Below are 26,913 nucleotides of genomic sequence, written 5' to 3'. Positions count from 1 at the left end.
GCAACTAAGGAACAAAAATGAACTCCAAGAAGCAATGTCAAATGATTCTTTTGAATTATTATGATCGAAATATGAGCTAGCATGGATTGTCTTGTGCCTAGACAAAGAGTAATAGTTCTTCTTATTCCATATACCTTTCAGATAGAGGAGTTGATGAATGCTTTAGAGAAGACGAGACAGGAGCTGGATGCCACTAAAGTACGCCTCGCCTCCACACAACAGTCTCTGGCTGAAAAAGAAGCACATCTGGCCAACCTCAGGATAGAAAGAAGGAAACAGCTGGAAGAGATCCTGGAAATGAAGTGAGTGCCCAATTTTTCTTTCCTAATTTCAATTTATGAATGGGGAAGGAAAAAAAAAGAAGAGAAGAGGAAGAGTTTGAAGAATCATTTAGTTAACAGTTGACTAGTTCTATTTTGTTGCTGTTATAGCTTTTTTTTTAATGAATAGCTCTACTTTGCATATGTTATTAGAAATTATGCATCTAGCATTATAATTTTGTCCATTATTTTTGGGGCTACGGTTGCAGGCATTTTCAGATCTGTGGCCAAGTTTTGAGTTAACCCCGAGACAGAGACCTTGTTAAGCACAATAGTAATTGAAGTATGGCTCGGAGTTCAATGGAAACTTTCCTGAGGAAGTATTTCTTAATTCTGACTATAACAGGGCTAATTAGGTTCTTTTACTTGTATACAATACCTGGATTGTATTGACTTTCATGAAACATCAAGGTTGACACCTCTTCATTTAGTATGGAGGATCCTAGATTTGGTGAGTTGGTAAAGACCTGGGAATTTCCTATTTTACTTCCACACCAGAGAATGGTTCCAACCTTTCTCATTTATTTAATCATATTTAATATTTAATCATATAGTGCTGGTGTATGATGGAAAATTGATATTTTCAGGACCTATGGTATATTCACCCTTCCACTTAACTCTTACTTGGTTCTCACAATGAATAATAAAATCAAGAACAAACATATGAAAGTAAACTTAACTATTTAAAAAATTATTGTCATAGATCTGTTTCTAAAGAGGTAGGTTAAAGGCAGCATTTTTGTACATTTTAAGTGAATGTATAACTGATTTATTATTTAAATACAACTTCTTTCCATAATAAGGGACTTATACATAACTATGGCATGTTAAATCTTATCATAGGCTTATCAAATCTTATCAAAAGGCTAGTAGGCATAGCAGAATTACCTTATGATTAGCCTGCAAATTTTGCATATGGTTACATTAATCCCAGAAAGTTTAGGTTACACAAAACATGGAATGAGATATTTTGAATGATTTAATAATGAAGTAGTTTTTCATAATAAACCATTTTCCTAATAAAAGTTTACATAATAAAAATGTTATCATACTTAGTTTAAAGGATACAACACTGGATCATCAAGAAATTAATTTTATGAAAGTCAAGTAATTTGCTTATAATTATCTTGTCAGAATTAAAACCCAAATCTTTTATCTTAAATTCCCTTTCTAATATTTCATTTTTTCTTAAAGTTTATGTGAATTCCACCAGGCCAATGACTTCTGTCTCCTTGAGTCACCACAATGACCATTCTGAGTAGATTGGTGTGTGGCATATAGAATGTGCTTAATAATTTCTTAATGAATACTTTAAATGCTGAATATTAGATCTTAACTGAATTGAAAATGGTTTCAAGCATCATTTACATTACCTCGTTCATTGAGAAAGTCTTAATATTTCCAAATAGATTCCAATGACCTTTGTCCTTTTCCAATCACTTGTTCCACAGCCTCTACTTTGAACTTTACGTCAAGCCAGCACCATTTATTTCATTGCCCTCCAATTATTCCCAAATGAACTAACTCTCCATTACCTTCAATGATTTATTAAGCCATGATAAAGTAACTTTAATTATTTCCTATTAAAAAAAGTGTTTAGACCTACATCTTGGGGGACAAGTATTGGTGAAACATGGTGGACTGGGAGTCAGCAGTTCAACCTGATGGCTGGAGGACTGAGGGAAAAGACAACACTGCTGACCCTTTAGCTTCCTCCTATGGTGACATTCATAGGGTGATTGTGAGAGGAGGCACTCAGGGGAGAGCTTGGCACACAGAAAATGATAGGTGTGTGAAAATGGCACTATCAGCCAATGAAAATATGTCATTTGTTTAGTATATTTTATAAAGAGAATCATTTATCTAAAATTTGGATCTCTTCAACATAGAAAGCTTTTCCATGGGTATGTTTTCCCACTTAATTTCATGATTTCAGATAGCACCTAACTAAGACCTCTTTTGGTGAATTGCCACGTGGTTGCCATAGTGCTTAATCTGCTGCCACTGCAAAATAAATAGAATAATCTTCTGTTAATACTCTTGGTAAAAGTAACAAAGCTTCACTCATTACGCTCAATATGGACCCCATTCACTATTTAACTGACCCGGAAGTCCTAGTCACATACTTTTTCCAGGTAGTGTGAGGGGAGGGAGACAAGGGACTGAGAGAAACATGTTGACAAAGAACCTCAACTAGATTTGTCAGCTTTTGGACTCTTCAAAGATCTCGTTTGATCAAGCATCATTTTGACATCTTTAATCAATACTGGTTAATCAAAATTAACCAATCCAACATAAGTTAGTGGGAATAGTACGGTGGATATGTTACTAAGAACAACCGTTTTTTTTTTTTTCAACTGCAAGACAATTTGCAAGCAATATTTGGGCCAAATATACTCAATTCATAAACCCTGGTACGAGCAAAGAGTGACAATGACATTGAGCGAAAAGAAAGGAGGTTTGATTTCTTCAATCTTATTGCCAAATAATTTTATTCTTGCTACCTTGGTTTTCTTCTTATTGGCAAAGAAGTGATAGTATCATGTTATGACTACTCTAAGAAGTGGTGAAAGGGACAGATTTCTTTTTCTAGGAAGTAAGTAACCTGAAAATAATATTAACCTGCATATGTGAAAGCACTTTGAAATAAAAAGGACTTGTGAAATGAGAGGTTGTAACTATTAAGTTATTTGCAAAATCAAATGGCAATGTTTTAGAACTGAAGTACAGCTAAGACTGATATCCAAGCCTGGGTAAATCTGGGAAATCTGACTGCCTTCCACTTAATTACTGATGAGAAACTAATCACCATCTCATTGGGCTGGTAAGGTGGTGGTTCTTACAGGTAGCATTTTGTTTGTTTTATTTAAAAAATTTATTAATAGTATTTTGGTTTGGGGACACACCCATTGATGCTCAGTGGTTACTCCTGATGCTGTACTCAGGAATGACTCCTGATGATGAAGTAGTAGTTTTAATCCTTATTAGGATCAGAAATAATTTTCAATGCAATCTTTTGTCTTGATTTTAGTTCTAGAGTCATCAGGATTCACCAGAGCTTATCCACAACATAGGCAAACTTCCTCTGTTTTGTTTTTGTTTTGAGACCATACCCAGTGATGCTCAAGGTTAACTCCTAGATCTTCACTCAGGGATCACTCCTGTGAATGTTTGGGAGACTATATGTGGTGCTGGCCATTGAACCATCTGTTAGGTCGTGTATAAGACAAGAGTCCTGCCCACTGTATGACCCCTCCAGTTCTAAACAAAAGTCTTTAAGATGTTTATTTGGGTAATTTTCCTGAGAGAAAAAGACTAGAAGATAAAAGTTAAAGCACAAAACAAAATCAGGGACCAGCAAGATAGCACAAGAGTCAGAGTGATACCTTGCATGTGCCTGACTCAACTTTGACCCTTGCCATTTTCTGACCTTCTGATCCTATAGGTCCCAGGCATCCTCAGAATGACCCTAGAGCACCTTGACACTGAAGACCGTTAGCAGAACTGGACCTTTGGGTCCTGACACTGCTGGGAAGTTTGATTTGTTGACTGAGTATATTCAGGAATAATACCTAGCTACTGTCAAACTTTAAGAACAACTTGTATCTCCCTATCAAAAACCAAAATTTGGGGCCGAAGCAGTGGCACAAGTAGTAGGGCGTTTGCCTTGTATGTGCTAACCTAGAACTGACCAAGGTTTGATTCCCAGGTGTCCCATATGGTCCCCCCTAGCCAGAAGCGATTTCTGAGCCCATAGTCAGGAGTAACCCCTGAGTGTCACCGGGTGTGGCCCAAAAAGCAAAAAAAAAAGAAAAGAAAAGAAAAGAAAAAGTTTACAAAACCCCAGTCTCAAAATTATTTATAAGTCTACCAGGCAGGCATTGTCACTACCTATACTTTAGTGTCTATCTTTACAAATGTTTTTCTTTTCTTAAACAATTTTTAAAACTTGCTTTTTATTTTATGAAAGTGAATAAAAACTTTACATATTAAACTTCAAAGATGATTTAAGATATTATTGATATTCATGCTTTTATTGTAAACTCAGTGCCATGTTTTGTTGATATAAAGTTTTGGTAAGCATCTTGGAGCTTATATGTTATTAATAACAAATTAATATTGTGATTTATAAATTAATAACAGCAAGTAGTTGCGAAATGTCTCTTTTATTTTCACTCTTTCTCCTCCTATGAAGCAACTTGCTTTATAACAGAAGATCACAACAGGGGATTAATATTCATATAACTTACTAACTCCTAAGGCTTTATGCACTGTTTTGGGGGTTGGTGGTATATTTAGTTGTATGTAGTTTTATCAAATGTATATGTAATTAGGATCACAGTTGAGAAAGAAATACGCTGTCCCATCACTACAGAATCCCTTCTACAACTTTTTATTAGCCATATCTCTAAACCGAAGCTTCATTTTCTTCCAGTTTGGTTTTGTTTTATATCATTTTGATGTATACCTTTCTACACTTTTGCTATTCTCCTTTTGGCACAGGTGAAAACAACATATCCTAATTTTAAACAGACTGAATTTAGAATTAGACAATATTGCTGGCGAGATTCCTTTAATTAAAAGATTTTCAATAAGTTAACTATTTTACTCACAAATTGTCTTTGTATACTAAAATTCTAGATCTTCCCCTGTGACAGTCATTTAGTAAGTATTTGAGAGAGTAAAAAATGGATTACCTCAACATTTCAAACTATTCATTAAGTATTAGACTAGATAAACAACCAAACATTCTTAAGCCTATCAAGTTACATTTAGTACAACGACTAAAGGATGTGAATGAAAGAATAAACAAGTAAAAATATAAAATAAATAGGTCTATCACTAAGATAACTTTTTGTGTTGTGAGTGAAGGTATGAATTCCACTTTGGTGTAAAGAGGAACATGGGAAACATAGAGTACTTTCTTATAATTAACATCCCTTTAGGAGCATCTGACATCCCTTTTAGGAGCAGAGGCCAAAGGACTCTTCATAAAAGAACATTTTCATAAAAGAACATAATATTCACTTTTCCTTTAGTATAATGTTATTCTTTTACTTAAAAAATATCTAAAATCTTCTGCTAAAACATTTTGTGATGGTTCATCTTGGATATATTTGCTCATATTTAAAAGGGGTTTTATTAAAATAATATTAAGAACATCATTTTATATGTTTGATTTCATTAATGCCAGTTAATAAGCTTACATTCCAGTAACCATAGCTCAATTATTTAATTTGTGGCAGGTGAATTTGATAGCTGTGGCTAAAAGGAACTGAAGGCCAGCAGATACAGTACTTAAAACTATCTGTGTGCATTTTTGCTCAAACTATTTTCAACTAGCACAGTAATTTAATAGGCAGAGAGGGAGGCTAACTGATATTTTCAATTTAGTGTTAAATGCTGGATGAACAGGGGTTTTGAGAACTGCCCAATAATTACATAATTTGAAGAGTATATTTTAGATTTTTTGGTGGTGATTTCTTGAGCTTATGTTATGTCAAGATTTAAAATGTTTTATTTAATTAAAGAACTGTGATTTAGAAAGTTGTTGATAGTTGAATTTTAGGCATATTGTATTTCAACACCAATCCCACCACAGTGTCAACTCCCTCCACAGTGGTCTCATACTGCATTACCCCATCCCAGTTCCACCCTTTCACCCCATGCGCCTCTGATGACATCATAAGGTCTATCTTCATTTAGTGGGTATTATTCCATTTTAGACATATTCCCTAGATAGTCTTAAATGCCTTTGTGTATACACAATGACTATTTTAAAAGTTTATAGTAACACCAGCTTATTTTAAGCATTATCCTGTTGACCTTTTTGATCTAGAATCCTTTTTGTGAGTCTCTCCTTCGGTAATTACCCTTCAAATATGAAGCAGGGTGAAGAACATGATGAAATCAGTTTATCTTTTACTTCATGTCAACATGAGAAGAAAACAAATCTCACTTCTTTAGGAAAGAATTTTGAGTACCTGGCAATTTCAATAGAATAAATGGATCCCGGGAAGAGAGTTCTGAAGTCACTCTTACTTTAAATGGATCAACTCAGTTGCAAGATGGCTATTTCATCTTACAGATAGGTTTAGAAGCTGAATTAAAGCATACATTTACATAAAAAGATTTTAAGCTACAAAGATCACGTGCATTTAATATTGTCCTTAATATTTAATTGTATTATTTAATGTCTTTAAAAATGTAGTAACTTTATGTCTTTAATATGTTAGTTAAATCCATGTATTGTACACTGATCCATTTTTGTGGGGAAGGAGTTGGGTCTTTTAAGCAGTGATAATACTCAGACCTTCTTTAACAATGCTCGCTGTCTCTAGCACTACACATATTGAGGACTCAGTGGTGCCAATTTGGTTCTGAGCTCCAAATTCAAATAACTTGGGCTAGATAAGTAGTACAGGATAGTATAGTACTCTGAATCCAAACCCTGTGTAGCAAATGATTCCCAAGCACTGTTAGGCCTAGATCACTTTCTGAGCATAGAGCCAGGAATAACCCCCAAGGAATACAAATGTCCCCTACTCCACACCCAGTGCTGACAAAAAAGAAAACAATACATTTTAGGTACCAGCAACATGATAAGCTTGTACCTTTGACTGCCAAGTCATCTTCCCATATCTTGTACAACAATCTTCTCTTTAAAGCCAATGGGCCTCAAGAGTCAACAATTTTCCATTGTAGTTTGTTTATAAAATTTTTTTCATGTGAAAAATTTAAAAAATAGTAAATAATATGGAATGTGCCTTAGAATGTCCTAGTTTGATTTTCTACTTCAATTTGCCACCTGCTCTATTTTAAAAGGTAACCATGTCAGCTGAAATAGCAATGAGTTCTGTCACAGCATTCTAAGTTACCCACTGAAATTGAGTCCAGGTGGCAAAGTGGAGGGGAAAGAAGGAACTAATATCACAAAACCTTGCTCAACATCACATAAATGCAGTTTCTTACCTTGTGTGGTTTGTTTTCCCTTTTCTTAAACTCTGAAGTTGGTGGCTTTGAACCTTTAGCAGAAGATAACAAAATAGACAGAAAACTTTATTGGATAAATAAAGCACAGCTATTTTCTAAAGATAATGACTATTAAATAGTGGAGCAGTCTATTTAGCTTTAAATGCAAGAATCAGAAAATTTCACATTTATTCTAGTAGCTTTGGACTTACCAGAGACACATGATCTTTGTCTTGGTAAATTACCACACTATGCATATGATTCAAGATTTTTTATTTTAGCTCCTGACATCCCATCCATATGTCATTCAGCAGAAAGGAGAAAGGAACTACCTTACCATTTAAATTGCATGTATTAGCCATTGACATCTGAGTCATTTAACAATTCATGCAATGTGTAGTTGTTGAGTATCAACTCCATGCAAGGATTAGTCTAAGCTAATATTATTCTGAGTTAATAGGAAGGTAAAAATAATCCTTCCATTCTCAGTGCTTCCATTCTGTTTTGTACAGTTTTGTACAGAGCCCTGGCTTATTACTCTTGTCAGTGTATGGAAATCCATATAATTTTAGGGAATCTAACTGAGGCTGTCTGCTTGAAAGGGAAGCCATTCCTCACCTACTATGCTTTTATTTTCTCTGTCTCTGTCTCTCCCCACCACCACTGTAGGCACCAGAGCTTAGGTATAGGAAGGGACTTTCTGGCTAGTGTTCCAGTCACTAGGTCATATTGAATAGCAATAAGATGAATTGAGCCTTTAACTGGCTGGTTCTATGTGTAGCTAACATTCACATTCATGGATTTGTATTCAAGTTAGGAAAGGGAGAGTGGAGATTAAATAGAATAGCTCTCTGTAGACATAACATTTTTAAAGTATAAAAAGTGCCGTATGTACTTTCTATTTTAAAACAATTTGTTACATCTAATAATACCTATAAAAGACATTTATTTGTGTGAAAATGTGCTTAGAGTATCTGAGTTCTATTACGGGTACCATAGCTTGTAAGTAATTGGGGACTCCATGGTGCATGAACAGGTTGAGGGATATCTGAGACTGTGGGTTGGACAAGGGACAGTAGGTCTAGAGAAGGTTATGAAGCAAGATGTTTACTTCAACTAATGTTAGATGGCACTAGAAAAGAAGTGTATTTTGTTTATACTGATACAAATAGTCATGCTAGAGTTAAAATAAAGAAAATTAATAAGACAGTCCTTCCTCACATTCTTGTAGAATTTTGCAGCAATAGTAATCCTTCAAGGGAGCTCCTAAGAGCTGCCAATACCGTGAGGTGTGCTTTGGGAATAATTACCTGCTGATCACCACAATTCCTTTCAGTGGATAGTTCTACCATCTGTCATCTCAAGAAGAACATGATTAAATAAACAACTTGGAGCATGGATGCTAGTTAGGAGTTGCCTGGAGTCTTTGTTTCTTTGCTTGAGGAACTCTATTTGAATGTAGAAACTTATACTGAAAAGGGATTTGGGACAATTAGTAGGTCCAAAGTAGCAGTGCTTTATATTTTTGTACATTTCCTTTATTTATCATGAGACTCTGAATATATAAGCCAAACCAAAGTGTATTTCACAAATCAGTTTAGAAAACATCACTGGTTAAATTGCGTATTAGGTAGAATCAAGAACTCTTCATTTTCACTGTCTTGGGGAATATTCTATCTTATAAATATGCCTTTGGAGAAATAAATTATTTGAATCCTGTAGGTATATATTCAGTACATAGAGATGTTGGGGGAAGGGCTTATCATTATCAATGAAGTGCTTTATTAAGTGCTTATTACATGCCACATAGTGGCCAAGTAATTCACTTGTTCATTGCTGCCACCTTCTGTGAGAGGGAGATTACTTTACCCCCCACTATTTAGATACAAAAACTGCAGCTCAGCTACCTGGAACTCAAATAAAAATATGTTTGACATTATAGGCTTTGAACTTAACTGTTGAGTGCACTGTCTCCCAGTGAAGAAATCAGGATGAAATGAAGAGTTGTATGGGGTTCCTAAGGCGAGTTTTGATTAAATAGTACAAGACAGTGTGTTTGGGGTGGGGTAGGTCCTTTTTAAGTTGCTTTTGGGGTGGGGCTTGGTTTAGCAGTAGGATGTAGGGTAACAGGCGGGAGTGCTGGTAGGAGGGGGGACAGGAAGAGAGCAAGTCAGAGAGGGCCTTTGAAGTCGGCATCCTTATCTTAAAACAAAATAAGAGACATACTATCTTCTGGCCAAAAAAACATAAGCTGTATGTATAGTTTTAATAGTAAAAAATGTCAGTCAAGAGGACCCTTGACCTAGTGGTTTTTAATAGAAATACAAACATTTTCTGAGCTAGAGAAGTATAATCTTTCAGCTTAAATAATCATATTCAGCAGTTAAATAATCTAAATGCTGGTGAATTGTAAAGCTTTAATAATTCCAAGCTCTACACTTCATGTTAATCTTCATCTTCACAGCAGTGAGACCTAGGGAAGGTCAACAATTAAAAAAAGAGAAATCACAGGACCCCCAACATCTGAACACAGGGCACATCAGAGGGGGTAATTGTGGTTCTTTCTTCAGTCCAAGATCAACATCCTGTTTGAGGAATTTGGTTATTTGGTTAGTACTCACTATTTAGGGGTGCCGCTAGATTTAGCCCCAGGAAGAAAAGAACAGAACATTTATATCACACAAAGAGAAACCAAGAGATAGAAATAAGAATCAGTGATCAGGTACTGAAACAAGAATGCTTTGGTATAGTGAGCGCTTGGGATTTGAGCCCATAACCTGAATTTGCTATTTATAACTGAGGGAGCTAGCCAATCTGACTTCTGCCAACAGTTTATATGGCTCTGGTCTCAAATGATGATGTAAATAGACTATGATTTTCCAAAGCCATGACTTTCATCCTAGGAATAATTTTGTCCCATAGTTGACATTTGGCAAATTTTGAAAACATTCTGGATGTTAAAATTGGGGTGGCACATAATGGGTAGAAGCCAGGTTACTGCTAGAAATCTTGCAATGTACAGAGCACCATCCCAAGAACAAATTATCTAGACACTAATGCCAATAGTGCTTGGATTAAGAATCTCAAAACCAACTTTCCTGATTTTTTGTAGCTATTTATTAAAGTAGCGAAGAGATGAAATCTTGGTAGGTTATCATCTCTGCTATAACTTGGCTTATTTTGCTGGGAGTTACACCAGCTGTGCTTGGAGAACCATGTGGTATCAAGGATAAGCTCTAGGCTTTATGCAAGGTCTTCACTCTATTTCTTTGAGTCATCCCCCTGACCCATAACTTGATGTATTATTAAGAGAAACTAACATCTGATACATTTCCCCTTTTAATAACTTGAATATGCTCCAGAGGTCATGGTGGTCTAGAAACTTCTTATTTTGTACAGTCAATTATGGCCTCTGACCTGTTTGCTTTCTTGGAACTATAGACTATGCAACTTCTCAGTGGAATTAGCTCAGGTCTCAAATCCACCTCCCCAGTGGACTCTGTTCCCTATAAGATACAACTTCTAGCTCAGATACAAAAAAACCATGATCCACCAGTTTCTCATCAGACCACACAGTCCTCTTCAAGTCCAACAGTCCATCATTCTTTAATATATCTCCCTCTGGATCCTTTATTTGAGTAGTTATTAATAAATTAAGAACATATAATTGGATATCTTTCAGGCCCCTTTTTCTCTTTTTCTCTTTTTATTCATTTCTGGATTCTACTTCTCTCACTACATTCATCTGGATAGATGATCATATCCTTGAGAACCACTCTGTACAACTGTTCCATTGGAGAAAAATGAATAGGAGAAAACAGAAGGCACCACATAGGTGTGGGAATGTGCCAGATCAGAGTTGAAAAGCATCAACTTGGATAGGGATTGTTCATCATATTCTAAGGAGGAAGTTAACCAAAACAATAGATCAATACAGTAAAGTGGCCGGCTACAAAGTCAATACACAAAAGACAGTTGCATTACTTTATAAAAATAATAACTCAAAGAGTCTATCCAATTTAAAATTGTGTCCAAAATTATTAAGTACCTAGGAATCAACCTAATTAGAAAGGTGAGACTATACCATAAAAACTTTGAAAACACTTTAAAAAGGATTTGAAGACCTAAGAAATTGGGAATACATTCCATACTCATGAATTGGAAGAATCAATATTATCAAAATGACCATCTTAAACTACTATAAAGATTCAATGCAATCCCTATCCAAATTGATTGTGAACAAGCATCAACTTGGATGTGAACAGAAAGCAGTTTCCTGCCTCAATTCTGAAAAGGAGATCTAAGAGCAAATACCAGCTGGTAGAATTTTTCTGCCTCCCTATAGTGTGTCCTTCATGTTGGATAGCTAGAATATAATCCAGGTAAAATCAGGGGAGACCACAACCCTAAAGAGGCAGACAGAGAGCAAGCCTCATAATCTTTTTATCACAGAAAGGGGTCATCACTAAATCATCACTCTAATTGGGTGAATCAGCATGGGGATCATCAGGGCTTTACATATCCTGGATCCCTATAAAGAAGAATTTATTGCAAGTTTGTCAAAATATTTAGTAAGATGTTATACCAAACGAGTAGTTCATTTTCAAATGCTTTAAGGATTTGAGTTTGGAAATTGTGGATATGGATTAGGAAATGGATACATATTTGCTTGTTATGGTTAACTTCCTCCTTAGAATATAAACTTTGTGGGGTCACATAAATATTTCTTACTCACTTCTATACTGCTGTTATGAGAATGGTGTCTGACATTTAGTACGATTGATCAGTTTTGTTGAACAGTTATATGAATAGATGCGTATAGCTATTTAACAGGTGTCTGGTTTAATTATGAGAAAATTTGAATGGAGATTATAAATGTTTCTAAATATCTTTTTTCATAAACTTTAATTTGTTAGTATATGAGAACTTTAATACTTCTTGTCTTTTGTAAGAGTTAGTGCTAATTACATATAAGGATTTATAAATTTCTTTTACAATTAAATATTAGTAATCTGAAAAAAACTTAAAAATGTAGTAATCTGAAAAAATATTTAGTAGCTGATTATAAGTATACTCTTTCTTTTAGTAGTAGCTACCTACTGTTCCTTTATCCCACATTATCCACTCCCTCATGTCTCTTGTACACATTTCCTCACTTAAACACTAGTGGAAGAAATAGAATTGACTGAGTCTAGATGGTGAGCTGAAGCCCAAATATAGAGGATCATTAGAGTATTTATCTCTTGTGCCAGATGTCTGGCAAGTTCATTATAGTCACGTCAACATGTAATTTTCCTAACAATTCTCAGGGATAAGTACTGTCACCTCTTCTGTTTTACATTTATGGAAGCAAGCACAGAGAGCTTAAGTAACTGACCCGAACTCACAAAGCAAATCTGGAAGTCAAATTTTTTAGACTGTGACAGTCTGGTCACGTTCTTGACAACTTTCTCCTCACACCTATGTCTAGGTTTTGTCCAAGGGCAGACTCCTTTACTGGAAGGAATCTTCTATTGTAATTTGCTAGGTCCTAAGATGATGGGAAAAAGTTGGAGATTTTGAGTCATGTCAGAAACTATTTAGACTGGGGTTAGAATAACGGTTAATAGGGCCAGAGTGATAGCACAATGGTAGGTCATTTGCCTTTTATGTGGCCGACCTAGGACAGACTCAGATTTGATCCCTGGCATCCCACATGGTTCCCTGAGCCTTCCAGGAGCTATTTCTGAGTGCAGAACCAGGAGTGACCCCTGAGTGCTGCTGGGTGCCCCTCCCCAAAGCAGAATAACTATAATAGCTACCAGAGCCATGATACCCTTCTTTCTTCTCTTTTCTTCAAGTTACTTTATTTGAATACCACGTTTCCAAGGTGGTTCATAAAAATGTTGGGTTTTTATTTTGTTCCACATTTACAAAGTTGTTCATGACTGAGTTTTAGTCATACACCAGTGCCACAAATGTCCCATTTCCCTTCTGCTCTCTCTTCTGCCTATCTTTGGGGCAGACTTTTTTTCTTTTCTTCCTTTCTCTTTCTCTCTCTTCCTTCAGTTCTCTTTTAGATATTATTTGCAGTAGTGCAATATTGCAATGGTTTTCATTATTATTACTGAGGGGGGTTTATGCATATCACTTTATCTTCTTTCAGCATCCAGTTCCTGTCCAGAGTGATCATTTCCAACTCTCATTGTCATAATGGTCCCTTCCCTGCCCTAACTGTGCTCCTCAGTCTTTGTGGCAAGCTTCCAGCCATAAATGTTCCTCCTTATCCTCATCTCTATTATATCTAAATATTTTACCTAGTATATATTTTTTAATTTTCTGACCCTCATCTCTATTATCTCTGAATATTTTACTATAGATCTTTTTTTAAATTTCCCACAGATGAGTGAAATTATTTTCTACCTATCCCTCTCTCTCTCTGACTCATTTTGTTCAGCATAATACTCCAAATCTATTCATGTATAAACAAGATTCCTGACTGTATGTTTCTTAACAGCCGCATAGTAATTGCATAGAAGTACCACAGTTTCTTTAGCCATTCATCTGTTCTCAGGCACTTGGGTTGCTTCCAGTTTCTGGTTATTGTGAATGGTGCTGTAATAAACAATGGGGGCAGAGGGCTTCTCTGTATTGTGTTTTGGGGTACCTAGAGTATATTCCTAGGAGTGGTATTGTTGGAAGCTCAATTTCTAGTTTTTGAGGAATAGCCATATTATTTTATTAAAAATGCTAGACCAGTCAACATAAAAATTTATATGATCATAGTAATAAAGGCAGAGAAAGCTTTTGACAAGGTCCAGCACTGACTCATGATAAAAACTCTCAACAAGATGGAAACTGGAGAAATTTTTCTCTATATAGTCAAAGTCATTTAACAGAAATCCATGTCTCATTCCTATGAGTACTTCCATTTTTTAATGCAAAGGTTTCCTATGGAATTTACCCATTTACAAGACCTTTAATGAAAAAAATAATGAAGTTATATATTCTCATTTGCATGAATATATTGACTAAATTTAGAAAAGAAATTTTATTTTATTTATTTATTTTTCTTTATTTAAACAACATGATTACATTCATGACTGTAGTTGGGTTTATTCATAAAAAGAACATCTCCTTTTTCACCAGTGCAACATTCCCACCACCACTGCCCCCATATCCCTCCTTCCTCTCTCCCTGTCTGTATTCGAGACAATCATTCTACTCTCACTCATTAACATTGTCATGATAGTGTAGTTATCTCTCTTACTAAACTCACCACTCTATTTGGTGAGTTTCATATTGTGAATCAGTCCTTTCAGCCTTTATCTCTGTTGTCTCTGGGCATTATTACAATAATGTCTTTTTTTTTTAACCCATAGATGAGTGAGACTATTCTGTGTCTATCTCTCTCCCTCTGATTTATTTCACTCAGCATAATAGAATCCATGTACATCCATGTATAGGAAAATTTCATGACTTCATCTCTCCTGATGGCTGCATAAAATTCCATTGTGTATATGTACCACAGTTTCTTTAGCCATTCATTTGTTGAAGGGCATGTTGGTTGTTTCCAGAGTTTGGCTATTGTAAATAGCACTGCAATGAATATAGGTGTGAGGAAGGCATTTTTGTATGGTGTTTTTGTGTTCTTAGGGTATATTCCTAGGAGTGATATAGCTGGATAATATGGGAGCTCAATTCCTAGTCTTTTGAGGATTCTCCTTATTGTTTTCCCTAAGGGCTGGACTAGACAGTATTCCCACCAGCAGTGAATCAGAGTTCCTTTCTCTCCACATCCCAGCCAGCACTTACTGGTCTTGTTTCTTGTTATGTGTGGCAGTCTCTGTGGTGTGAGATGGTACCTCATAGTTGTTTTGATTTGCGTTTCCCTGATTATTAGTGATGTGGAGCATTTTTTTAATGTGCCTTTTAGTCATTTGTATTTATTCTTTGACGAATTGTCTTTATTTCTTCTCCCCATTTTTGATGGAATTAGATGTTTTTTTTTCTTGTTAAGTTCTGTCAGTATCTTGTATATTTTCGATATTAGCTCCTTATCTGATGGATATTGGTGAATCGTTTCTCCTATTCTTTGGGTGGCTTTTGTATCCTAGGCACTATTTCCATGAGGTGCAAAAGCTTCTCAGCTTAATGTAGTCCCATTGGTTTATTTCTGCTTCCACTTGTTTGGAGAGTGCTGTTCCCTCCTTGAAGATACTTTTAGTCTCAATGTCATGAAGTGTTTTACCTACGTGTTCTATATACCTTATGGTTTGGGACCTGATACTTATGTCTTTAATCCAGTTAGATTTTACCTGTGTGCATGTGGCTAGATGGAGGGCTGAGTTCACTTTTTTTGCGAGTGGCTTACCAGTTGTGCTAACACCACTTGTTGAACAGGTTTTCCTTGCTCCATTTTGGATTTCTTGCCCCTTTATCAAAAATTAATTGATTGTATATCTGGTGGCACTCAAGGGTGACTCCTGGCTCTGTACTCAGAATTCACATATGGCAGGCTTTGGGGGCTATATGAGATGGTGGCCACATGCAAGGCAAATGTCCTACTCACTGTGCTATTGCTCCAGCTCCAGTGAAAATAGTTTATTAAAAAAAATAAATGATAGTAAATTGTCCATAACTCAATTCGATGAATTACTAATTCCATTTCTGCTCTACCCCATACTTTCCTACAACTATCACCTGATATTTTGCAACATATTCCAGGTGTTTTAGAAGCTCATCAACAAATATTTTTTAACAACAAATATTTCAGTGTAAATATTTTAGATAAAAACTTTGACATCAAATTTAATTTTAAGATAGAGGATGCTTTTTCCATAAAATTGAAACAAACACAAATGTGAGGAGTTATATTTGAATTGTTTTAAACTTTACTATGAAACAGCAGAAGGTCCACCTACTGATATTTTATAAGAAAAACATACCATTTAACATATTCAGAGGTTAACTATTCTCCTTAGCTTATGCTTGAGTCTCAATGCTCCTGCCCTGAAGTACTCATGTCCTGGATAGAGCTGTTTTTTTTTTATCTTATTGATTATTGTCACTTCTACACACAATTGGATGGTAATGCCTTTCTCAACCATGTCTCCTCTTAGTTTATTGGAAATTACTCAGGATTTTAAAGAAACAAAATAACTAATATAAGGTCACACCTCTCCACTTAATGATTGTCTTGATCAAGGGTAGATTTTTATTGAAAGTATGAGACTAAATTTAATTCTCTTCGTAATGCAGTTTAAACCTTTAGATCTTTAGCAAGGCTCAAACATAGCATTAACTCAGTTTCTTATATACTCTTTTATTAATTTCTGCACAGGATGCTTGTAAGCCTTCATTCTTTAATTGATTGAATTATAATTTATTTCTTTTTTTTTTTTTAATTTTTATTTTGATCATAATGGTTTACATAGTGTTGACAATAATATTTTAGGTACATATTTACATAAAATCAGGGGGGATTCCCATCACCAAATTGTCCTCCCTACACCTCCATTTCTGTCCTACCTCCCATTTCCTCTTCCCTCATCCCAGGTCGGCTTGAATATGTGGTCCCCTCTTTATCTAACCCACAACTTAGTAGTCTTGCACCTGTTTGGTCTTGATGCCTCCCTTAGTTCCCCCTCTAACTGGAGGCAGGACTAGCTAGTTCAAGTTGCGTGGTTTTGTTTGAAAAAGAGAAAAGTAATAAACTGGGGTAAGGATCTAATACCCCGAAACTGGGCGGAATCCTTCTAGAGGCTCTCATCATCGATTTGAGAGATGGAGAAAAAGAAGGTGAAACACTCCACCAGTACCAAAAGAAGTGTCAAATATCTAGTGAGGGCTTGAGCTGTATCGATAAGCACCACAAAAAAAAAAAAAAAAAACAGGCAAACAAACAAACAACAAAAAGCAAAACAAGCAAAAACAAACAAACAAAAAAAAACACACCATGGTCTTGAAATGAGAAACATGGCATAGCACATAACGAAAGAAAAGAAAGGAAGAGAAAATATAAGTATGGTTGGGGACAGTTTCAATAATCACTCCCAAACAGAGAAATCGACCAAAATAGATAGGTGAGTAAAAATAATAACAACAATAATAAATGGAGGTAAAAAATATATAGATAATAACCAAGGTTTTGTGCTTTTTGTATTTTTATTTTTTCCCTCCTGCCCTGGCACAGTAAATATTGGGGTCATTCGAAAAGGAATTCACTTGGCCTAAGAGATATGGGGTTTCTCCGTCCTTGGAGCATACTGTCATGGGATCAACACTAGACTTTGCTCAGGAGCCTTTACTCTCCCGGTGGTGGTTTTTTTTTTTTTTTTTTTTGGTGTGTGGAAGACTTCTGTTCTGTGTTTAGAGGTCTCAGTATCTGCACAGCTCCTGAGGTGGGACTTATGATGAAGTCAGTCTTTGTGGTTCTAGAGGTTCTGTTACCTCCGTATCATTTTAAACCATCTTCTGTGGTTGGTGATCTTGGTCTTTGCCCTGATCCTAGGGTGGCACCTAGGATAGCATCTTTCTTTGTGCTTCCAAAAGCCCTGTTCCGTTACAATTTTCTCTGCCGGACCTTTGGGACTGGGGATCCTGGTTATTGTGCAGGTCATAGTTCAAACCCTAAACTAGGGCTTTTTTTTTTTTTTTGGTCCCAAGATGTATACCGTCTGGTCGTAGTTCTAGCAGCCAGTCAACTATAAATCACGATCTTGGCTTTTGGACCTACCAAAGGGTGCCGAGACTTCTGGTTGTGTCTTGTCGTTAGCTGGTAAGGTAGGTTAATCTGCTCTGAGGTCAGGATGTTCAGATTTTCCTCATTGTCAGGAAATCATGTTAGAGTTGGCCCTTGTTGTTGACCCCGCAGTATTAAGGCAGTCCCGGCTGGGATTTGTTTCTTGCCACTGTTGTGAGGAACTGTGCCGTTTCTATGTCTGGGATCCAGGGTTCAAGGCTGGATGAATGGTATCTGATCACCTGAGGTCTAAGTTGATTCCACATGACATATTTTCAAGGTAGGAGATATCCCTGTTTTGTAAACAACTATGAGTTCCCATCTCTAGTAGACAAGAGCTCTTTTTTTTTATATGTAAGATTTCCCCTTTATTTGGTGTGCCTTTGCAGGGGGAAGTGGTGCTACATTATAATGTCTGTGTATTTGTGGGTGGACAGAGGGGATAACAGAAACAGGTCACATACCCAAAAGCGAGGAAAAGAAAAAAAAAAAGGAAATAAAAATGTATGCGCTCACAAATGTATATGTAGGACAAACATTTAAAAAATAAATTAATTAATTAAAAAAAAATAAAAAAATTAAAAAAAAAAAATTAAGGTGAGTTAGTGAGGTTTTTTAAGGGACCAAAGTGGTGCAAAAGACTACCTTACATTTGGGGGAGAGTAGGTAAAGAGGTGGTGTATTACCAGTCTTATGCCTATGTTGGAGGTACAGTTTTTCCCATTGTCTTTTGGGTGTTTCCTGTGGTGTGTGGGTTCCCAGGCATCTTCCTATCCCACCCCCTGACCTTCTTCAGATTGGTAAAAATTTGTGGCAGGGAGGTCTTGGAAGAGTTCTTGCGTTGGGGATACTTTTGGACCTAGATCCGGTTTCAAGAAACAGTCCACGTTAGGGGGAGTTGGTAGGGAAGGCCGCACAGCATGAGTCCGCAGGGAGTTGGCTGTCTTTTCTTGCAGGAGACGAGGTGTGGGTTTGACTGGGTGTCCCCTCGCCTGGGTGCTGGGTACTGTTTCGTTGGGTAGGAGGTCGGCCTTGATGCCTAATAGATTAAGGATTGAGGGTGAAGAGTTTTAATATGGTGGGAGATCTGGATGGAATTGAGGGGTGAAGGGATAGTTGGATTTCCAGAGGGGAGACAGGGGAAGGTATATGGGAGGGGTATGCAGTGAGAGGAAAGAGAAAATACCTTAGAAAGAAAAGGAGAAGAGAAAGGGGAAAAAGTAAAGAGAGGAATAGAATTAAAAAAAAAAAGTAGTGAGAAGAGAGGGGAGAATAGCAAGGGAATGCTGGTTAGGTTGAATGTGTTCGAAGAATAGAGCCTGTAGTTTAAGTCTGTACATCACAGGCACTGCTTCGGTGGTCTGACTGGTCACTTGCTTCAATTCCTAAAAGAAGGAATAACCTAGAGATAAAGTATATGTTAGAGAGTTTTCTCGTGGCCCTCTCGTAGTGCATGCTATGTATGGTATCTCATGTGGTATCCCGAGTTGCCATCTTAGTTTGTCCGCCCTTTGTATCCAAGGGCGCCTGTGGACAGAAAAGCTGAGAGGTTATTTAAAATATAGTAAGATAAAGGCATTAAAACATAGTGCTATGGTATGCTGCCATTGCAGTCGTGATTTCCCTTGGTGTTCTATACTTGTGTTCCTGTATACGAACTCTAAGGGATTATTGTGGGCCTTTGTTTTGGAAGTCTGATTACTTACCTGTTCTCTTAATGCTGTTGTTTCTGTTGTTGCTGCTTTCTTTGTGGTATAATGTGTTGTCAAGTGTTTGTGTTGCTCCTTTTTCATGAATTTTGGACACTGCTCCCACGTATATGTTGAGTATTACAGTGTTCGAAGTTTCTACCCTGTTAAACCCTGTTATTTGATTGTTAGGTATTAGTTGTGTTTAAACTATATGTTCTAGGTGTTTCAGAATAGTGCCACCATTCTGTGTTTATCTTTTGTCTTCTGACTTACTTCGTTTAACATAACATGATCTAAGTCCATCCATGTTGCTGCAAAGTCTGTGATTGTATCGTTTCTGACTGCCATGTAATATTCCATTGTGTATATGTACCACATCTTAATGATCCATTCATCTGTTGTTGGACATCGAGGTTGGTTCCACGATTTGGCTATTATACTGAGTGCTGCAATAAATAGTGGGGTGCATACGTATTTTGGAATGAATGCCCTTCCATCTTGGGGGTATATGCCTAGGAGAGCAATTGCTGGGTCAAATGGCAGCTCAATTCTGAGTTCTTTGAGCACTCTCCAGACTTTTCTCCATAGATGTTGGACTAGGGGGCATTCCCACCAGCAGTGAATGAGAGTTCCTTTCATACCGCATCCCCGCCAACAAAGGTTGTTTCCATTATTTTTGATGTGAGCCATCCTCACTGGTGTAAGGTGGTATCTCATTGTTGTCTTGATTTGGATCTCCCTGATGATGAGTGAAGGTGAGCATGTTTTCATGTGTTTGTTGGCCATCCTTCTGTCTTCCTCAGAGAAGTGTCTATTCATTTCATCTCCCCATTTTTTTATGGCTTTATTTGGTTTTGAGGGTCTCAGCTTTCTGAGTGCTTTGTATGTTCTAGATATCAGGCCTTTATCTGATATGTCGAGTGAAACGATTTTTTCCCATTCTGTTAGCTGTCTTCTTGCGTTAAGTAGGGTTTGTTTTGCCATGCAGAAGCTTTTTAGTTTGATGTAGTCCCATTTGTTTATATTACATGCTAAAGTTCTTGCCATTGGTGCTCCATTCTCAAAGACCTTTTTGATATATAGGTCTTCGAGTGTTCTGCCTATTTTATTCTCGATAAACTTTATAGATTCGGGTCTGATTTCAAGGTCTTTGATCCATTTTGAGTTGACTTTTGTATAAGGGGTGAGATATGGGTCGATTTTCACTTTCTTACATGTGGTTATCCAGTTGTACCAACACCATTTGTTGAATAGGCTTTCTTTGTTCCATTTCAGATTCTTGCCTCTTTTATCAAATATTAGTTGGCTGTATATCTGGGGGTTTATGTCAGGGAATTCTGTTCTGACCCACTGGTCTGAGGTCCTGTCTCTGTTCCAGTACCATGCTGTTTTAATTACTATGGCTTTATAGTATAGTTTCAAGTTAGGTAAGGAGATGCCTCCCAGCTTCTTGTTTTTCAATATGTGTTTGGCTATCCTGGGTCTTTTGTGGTTCCAGATGAATTTTGTGATTGATTGTTCTATTTCTTTAAAGAATTGTGTCTGGATTTGGATAGGGATTGCATTAAATCTATATAAAAGTTTGGGTAAGATAGTCATTTTGACTATGTTAATTCTACCTATCCATGAGCATGGGATGTTCTTCCATTTCTTTAGATCGTCTTCAATTTCTTTCTGAAGTGTTTTGAAGTTTTCCTGGTATAGGTCTTTCACTTCTCTTGTAAGGTTGATTCCTAGGTACTTGATATTTTTTGATACTATCTTGAATGGAATTGTATTTTTAATCTCTCTCTCCTCAACTTCATTGTTTGTATATAGAAACGCTACTGTCTTTTGTGTATTTACTTTGTATCCAGCCACTTTGCTGTATTGGTTGATTGTTTCTAGGAGTTTTACTGTGGACTCTTTAGGGTTTTTGATGTAGATCATCATATCGTCGGCAAATAGAGATAGCTTGTGTTCCTCTTTCCCTACTTGAATTCCTTTGATTCCCTTCTCTTGTCGGATTGCTATTGCTAGGACTTCTAAAGTTATATTGAATAAGAGTGGAGAGAGTGGACAGCCTTGTCTAGTTCCTGACCTTAGTGGGAATGCTTCTAGTTTCTCGCCGTTAAGTATAATGTTGGCTATAGGCTTTTCATATATAGCTGTAACTATCTTGAGGAAGGTTCCTTCTAATCCTATTTTGCTGAGTGTCTTTAGCATGAAAGGATGTTGGATTTTGTCAAACGCCTTCTCTGCGTCAATTGATATGATCATGTGGTTTTGGTCTTTCATGTTGTTGATGTGATGTATCATATTGATTGATTTGCGTATGTTGAACCAACCTTGCATTCCTGGTATGAATCCCACTTGGTCGTGATGAATGATCTTTTTGATGAAGTGTTGGATTCGGTTTGCTAAGATTTTGTTGAGAATTTTTGCATCTATGTTCATTAGTGAGATTGGTCTGTAGTTTTCTTTCTTAGTGGTGTCTTTGCCTTCTTTGGGAATGAGTGTGATATTAGCCTCATAAAAGGAGTTGGGGAGGATTCCTGTTTTTTCTATGGTTTGGAAAAGCCTATGGAAAAGTGGTAGTAAGTCTTCCTGAAATGTTTGATAGAATTCACCTGTAAATCCATCTGGGCCTGGGCTTTTGTTCTTAGGGAGTTTTTTAATTACATCTTCAATTTCCTCTGAGGTGATTGGACTGTTTAGACTTTCTAGATCTTCCTTTTCCAGCTTTGGAAGAGGGTGTTTGTCCAAGAATCTGTCGATTTCTACTGGGTTCTCTAGCCTAGTTGAGTATAGTTGTTCATAATATGATCTCATGATATGTTGTATTTCATGGGGTTCTGTTGTAATCTCACCCCTTTCATTTGTGATCCTACTGACTTGGGTGTTTTCCCTCTTTTTTTTGGTGAGTTTTGCCAATGGTTTGTCTATCTTGTTTATTTTTTCGAAAAACCAACTCCTGGTCTCATTGATTTTTTGTATTGTTTTCTTGGTTTCGATGTTGTTTATTTCTGCTCTGGTTTTTATTATTTCTTGCCTTCTGGTTGTGGTTGAATTTCTCTGTTGCTGTTGCTCCAATTCTTTGAGGTGATCTTTTAAACTGTTGGTTTTGTTATTTTCCTGTTTCTTGACATAGGCCTGTATTGCTATGAGTTTCCCCCTAATTACTGCTTTTGCTGTGTCCCATAAATTTTGACATGTTGTCTCTTCATTGTCATTTGTCTCAAGGAATCTTTTTATTTCTTCCTTGAGTTGTTCTTTGATCCAGGTGTTGTTGAGCAGCATGTTATTTAATCTCCAGGTATTAGTTTTTCTCCATTGCTTCTTCTTGATATCAATTTTAACCTCTGTTGCATAGTGATCTGAAAGGGTACTTCTAATGATCCTTACCTTTGTGGTCTTATATAGGTTGGCTTTGTATCCCAAGACATGGTCTATTCTGGAGAAGGTTCCATGTGGGCTTGAGAAGAATGTGTATTCTGCTTTCTGGGGATGGAGGGCTCTATATAAGTCTATCAGCCCTAAATCTTCTAATTTTTCATTTAGAGCTCTTATTTCTTTGCTATTTTTCTGTTTGGTGGATCTGTCCAGTGGTGATAGTGGAGTATTCAGGTCCCCTACTATTATCACATTTCCCTTCATGTGTTTCTCCAGGTTTGCCAGTAGTTGCCTCACATATTTTGCTGACTCTAGATTAGGTGCGTATATATTGACCAGGGTTAGTGTTTCTTGATCTAATGTTCCCCTGATCAGTAAGTAGTGACCCTCTTTGTCTCTGATCACTTTCTTGAGGTTGAATACAATTTGATCTGATATAAGAATTGCTGTCCCTGCTCTTTTTTGTTTTCCATTGGCCTGGATGATTACTTTCCATCCTTTTATTCTAAGCCTGTGCTTATCCTGTAACTGTAGGTGTGTTTCTTGTAGACAGCAGAAGTCCGGTTTATTTTTCCTAACCCAGTTCTCTACTATGTGTCTTTTGATTGGAGAGTTTAGTCCGTTTACATTTAGGGAAATTATTGATAGAGAGGACTGTTGTGCAGTTGTATTGTGTGGGGTGGTTGTTGTTACAATCGGGGGTTTGGATTGTGTAATTCGTCTCTGAGTAAATCGCTTAGTATCGGCTTAGTTTGCACAAATAGTTCAAGTTCGTTCATATTTGAGAATGTTTTTAGTCTGCCCTCCCATATGAATGATAGTTTTGCTGGGTATTGGACCCTGAGTTGGAAATTTCTTTCATTCAGTCGTTTAAATATGTCATTCCACTGTCTTCTTGCTTGAATTATTTCAAATGGGAGATCTGGTTTGATTCTTATGTCTTTTCCTTTGTACTTGAGGTTTTTTTTCTCCCTTATTGCTTTCAGGAGTTCCTCTTTCTCTTTGTTTTTTGCCATTTGGATTATTATGTGTCTTGGTGTGGGTTTATTAGGGTCTATTTTATTAGGGACTCTCTTGACTTCCTGGATTTGTCCTGAATTGTCTTTCCAGAGGGTGGGAAAGTTCTCTGTTATTATCTCCCTGACTACCTGTTCTTCCCCCTTCCCTATTTCCTCCCCTTCTGGTATACCTACAATTCTTAGATTGTTTCTTTTGTCTTTATTCATTAGATATTGGACTTTTCCTTCCAGTGCTTTGCCTTTTATTTCTTTGTTGGTTTCTTGATCATTTTTTGATTGCAGTTTTCCTTCAAGTTCTTCGATGTGCTTCTCCAACTCTGTGTTTCTGCTTGTAAGGCTTGTTACTTTGTCTTTTAAATCCTTCACTTCTTTTTGTATGGAATCTCTCATGTTCTTTGACATTTCTTCTTTAATTTGGCTGATTCTTTCATCCATGGCTTTCTTATACTCGGTTGCTAGGGTTTCTTTCATCTGTTTTAGTAATTCTTGCATTTCCTTCCTCATGACCGCTTTTAGGTCTTCTTCCCATGGATCTGTGCGTTTTGGTGGACTTGGAAATTTAATAGGGTTTGTCATGTTGTCTCCAGATATTAGGGATTTCCTTGATTTACGCATAATTCTTTGTATTTAATGGTGTGTTTTGGAGTGCTGTGGCTTCTAATTTCGGCCTGCTTTGGTCCCCTTCCTGAAGGTGATTCTAGAGGATGCTGTTGGGTGGGCTTGTTGAACCTGGCTCTTTCTCCTCCCCTTTGCTACCTAGAGTTCGGCCCTCCTGCAGTGGGTATTATTGCTTTTCTACTCCTTATTTCTGTCGGCGGTGCAGTTCCACTCCTGGCCACACTGGTTGCTGGCGCTATTGAGCCTAGCTCCCAATCCCCCCTCCTTTCTCTGGGAGTCAATGGAGCTCTGCCCCCTCCAAGTTTCCCTTGAAGGAGTTCCCTCAGTCCGACCCTTCAGGCTCTGCCCTCGCCCTTGGGGAGTCCCTGGTCCACTCCAGGGTCCAGGGGGGTGGACTGCTCTAGGTCACCTGCGAGTCCAGAAGGCTGGCCCTATCTCCCCCCGTCTATTTGGGTTGCTCAAGTTGCCGTTCCAGGTGCCCACCTGGGGGAAGGGACTTGCCCAAATCACTCTCGCAGGCGCTCGTGGTCCCTGGGATGTGCTGGGCTAGGCTCCCGCGTGAGGCAGCAGGGACTCACCCAGGCCTCCCAGGCTGGCGTCTGGGGTCTCCGGGGGATGTGGTGGGCTAGGCGCCCGCGTGAAGGAGCAGGGACCCGCACAGGCCTCCCGGGCCGGCGTCTGGGGTCTCCGGGGGATGTGGCGGGCTAGGCGCCCGTGTGAAAGGGCAAGGACCCGCGCAGGCCTCCCGGGCCGGCGTCTGGAGTCTCCGCGGGATGTGGCGGGCTAGGCGCCCTTGTAAAGGAGCAGGGACCCGCGCAGGCCTCCCGGGCCGGCGTCTGGGGTCTCCGGGGGATGTGGCGGGCTAGGCGCCCGTGTGAAAGGGCAAGGACCCGCGCAGGCCTCTCGGGCCGGCGTCTGGGGTCTCCATGGGATGTGGCGGGCTAGGCGCCCGTGTGAAAGGGCAAGGACCCGCGCAGGCCTCCCGGGCCGGCGTCTGGGGTCTCCGGGGGATGTGGCGGGCTAGGCGCCCTTGTAAAGGAGCAGGGACCCGCGCAGGCCTCTCGGGCCGGCGTCTGGGGTCTCCGGGGGATGTGCCCAGCTAGGCTCCCGCGTGAGGCAGGAGGGACTCACCCAGGCCTCCCGGGCCGGCGTCTGGGGTCTCCGGGGGATGTGGCGGGCTAGGCGCCCGTGTAAAGGAGCAGGGACCCGGGCCGGCGTCTGGGATCTCCGGGGGATGTGGCGGGCTCGAATTATAATTTATTTCTAATGAGCTAGTCATAGCCCCCAATTGCCAGCAACTTACTCTAGCTTCATTGTCTTCACTACTTGCGTGTCAATTAGAGATCAACCTTTGGGGAAGATTTGAGGAGCAGTGGGTTGTCTTCATATCCAGATATTCTCTATGTCCATTTCTCCATCAGCACAGTAACCCTGACCTATTACTGGATTGAATGACAATTGATTTGAAAATTGATATTCAAACTTGTTTGCTCTAGAGGACAATAATTAAAGAAGGCATATAGCTGGACTAGAACCTTCAGCAGCCTTTTAACCCTGATTGTGGTATATGTTGGCCCAAAAGGTTGGGGAAACATGGAGAATCACACACTATAACAGACATTCTACCTGCCCATCACATTTAGGTTGAGAGTTAGTCTAGGCCCAAGTAACAATAAGTGGTGACAAGCAAGTCTCTTCATGGAAATTTGGTATTTCATATTCTCTATCCTATCCTTTCCTCAGGAAAGCTGTTCCTCAATAACATGACAGCGTCCCATAATAAAGATTTCTTTGATCCCTGCTAGCCTCTAATGACAATGAGAACTCATTAGCACCAAGGTCAAGCACAGGAACTTTAAGAGGTCCGATGACTTGAATTTGAATTTTAACCCTTACTCTAGTCATTTATTCCACTTGCATTATGACTTCAATCAACAAGTGTGCAAATGATATTGCTTTCCTATGGAGTTCCTCTGAGATTCAGTGAATCAATACATATAAAATACTTATTTCATATCTGCTATTAGGTAAGTCTTTATAAATCTATTTTTTTCATTGTTCTGGAAAAACTACTCATGCTTTCTGCAAAGAAATCTCTCTTAAAATCTTTGCCTCTTGTTACACTATAGTAATTTACCTCCCAGGCCACTCTCTTCTTTGGCACTTTTAAAACTTTATTTTTTTAAAATAATTTGCTT

General features: G+C 38.0%; 1 protein-coding gene across 3 annotated transcripts in view; it reads left to right on the top strand.

Moving 5' to 3' along the window:
* Positions 1-26,913, top strand: part of ERC2 (ELKS/RAB6-interacting/CAST family member 2) — a 1,176,444-nt gene that overhangs the window by 726,192 nt on the left and 423,339 nt on the right. For all 3 annotated transcript variants that reach the window (XR_007497514.1, XR_007497513.1, XM_049776157.1), the window contains exon 14: positions 142-302. Coding sequence is in view for 1 of the 3 variants with exons in the window: in XM_049776157.1 (XP_049632114.1) it covers positions 142-302 (161 nt within the window). In the remaining 2 variants the exon portion in view is untranslated. The remainder of the gene's footprint in view (positions 1-141; positions 303-26,913) is intronic.

This window comes from Suncus etruscus, chromosome 7, assembly GCF_024139225.1.
Source record: "Suncus etruscus isolate mSunEtr1 chromosome 7, mSunEtr1.pri.cur, whole genome shotgun sequence".
Lineage (NCBI taxonomy): Eukaryota > Metazoa > Chordata > Mammalia > Eulipotyphla > Soricidae > Suncus > Suncus etruscus.
This window is presented reverse-complemented; position numbering and strand designations above follow the sequence as displayed.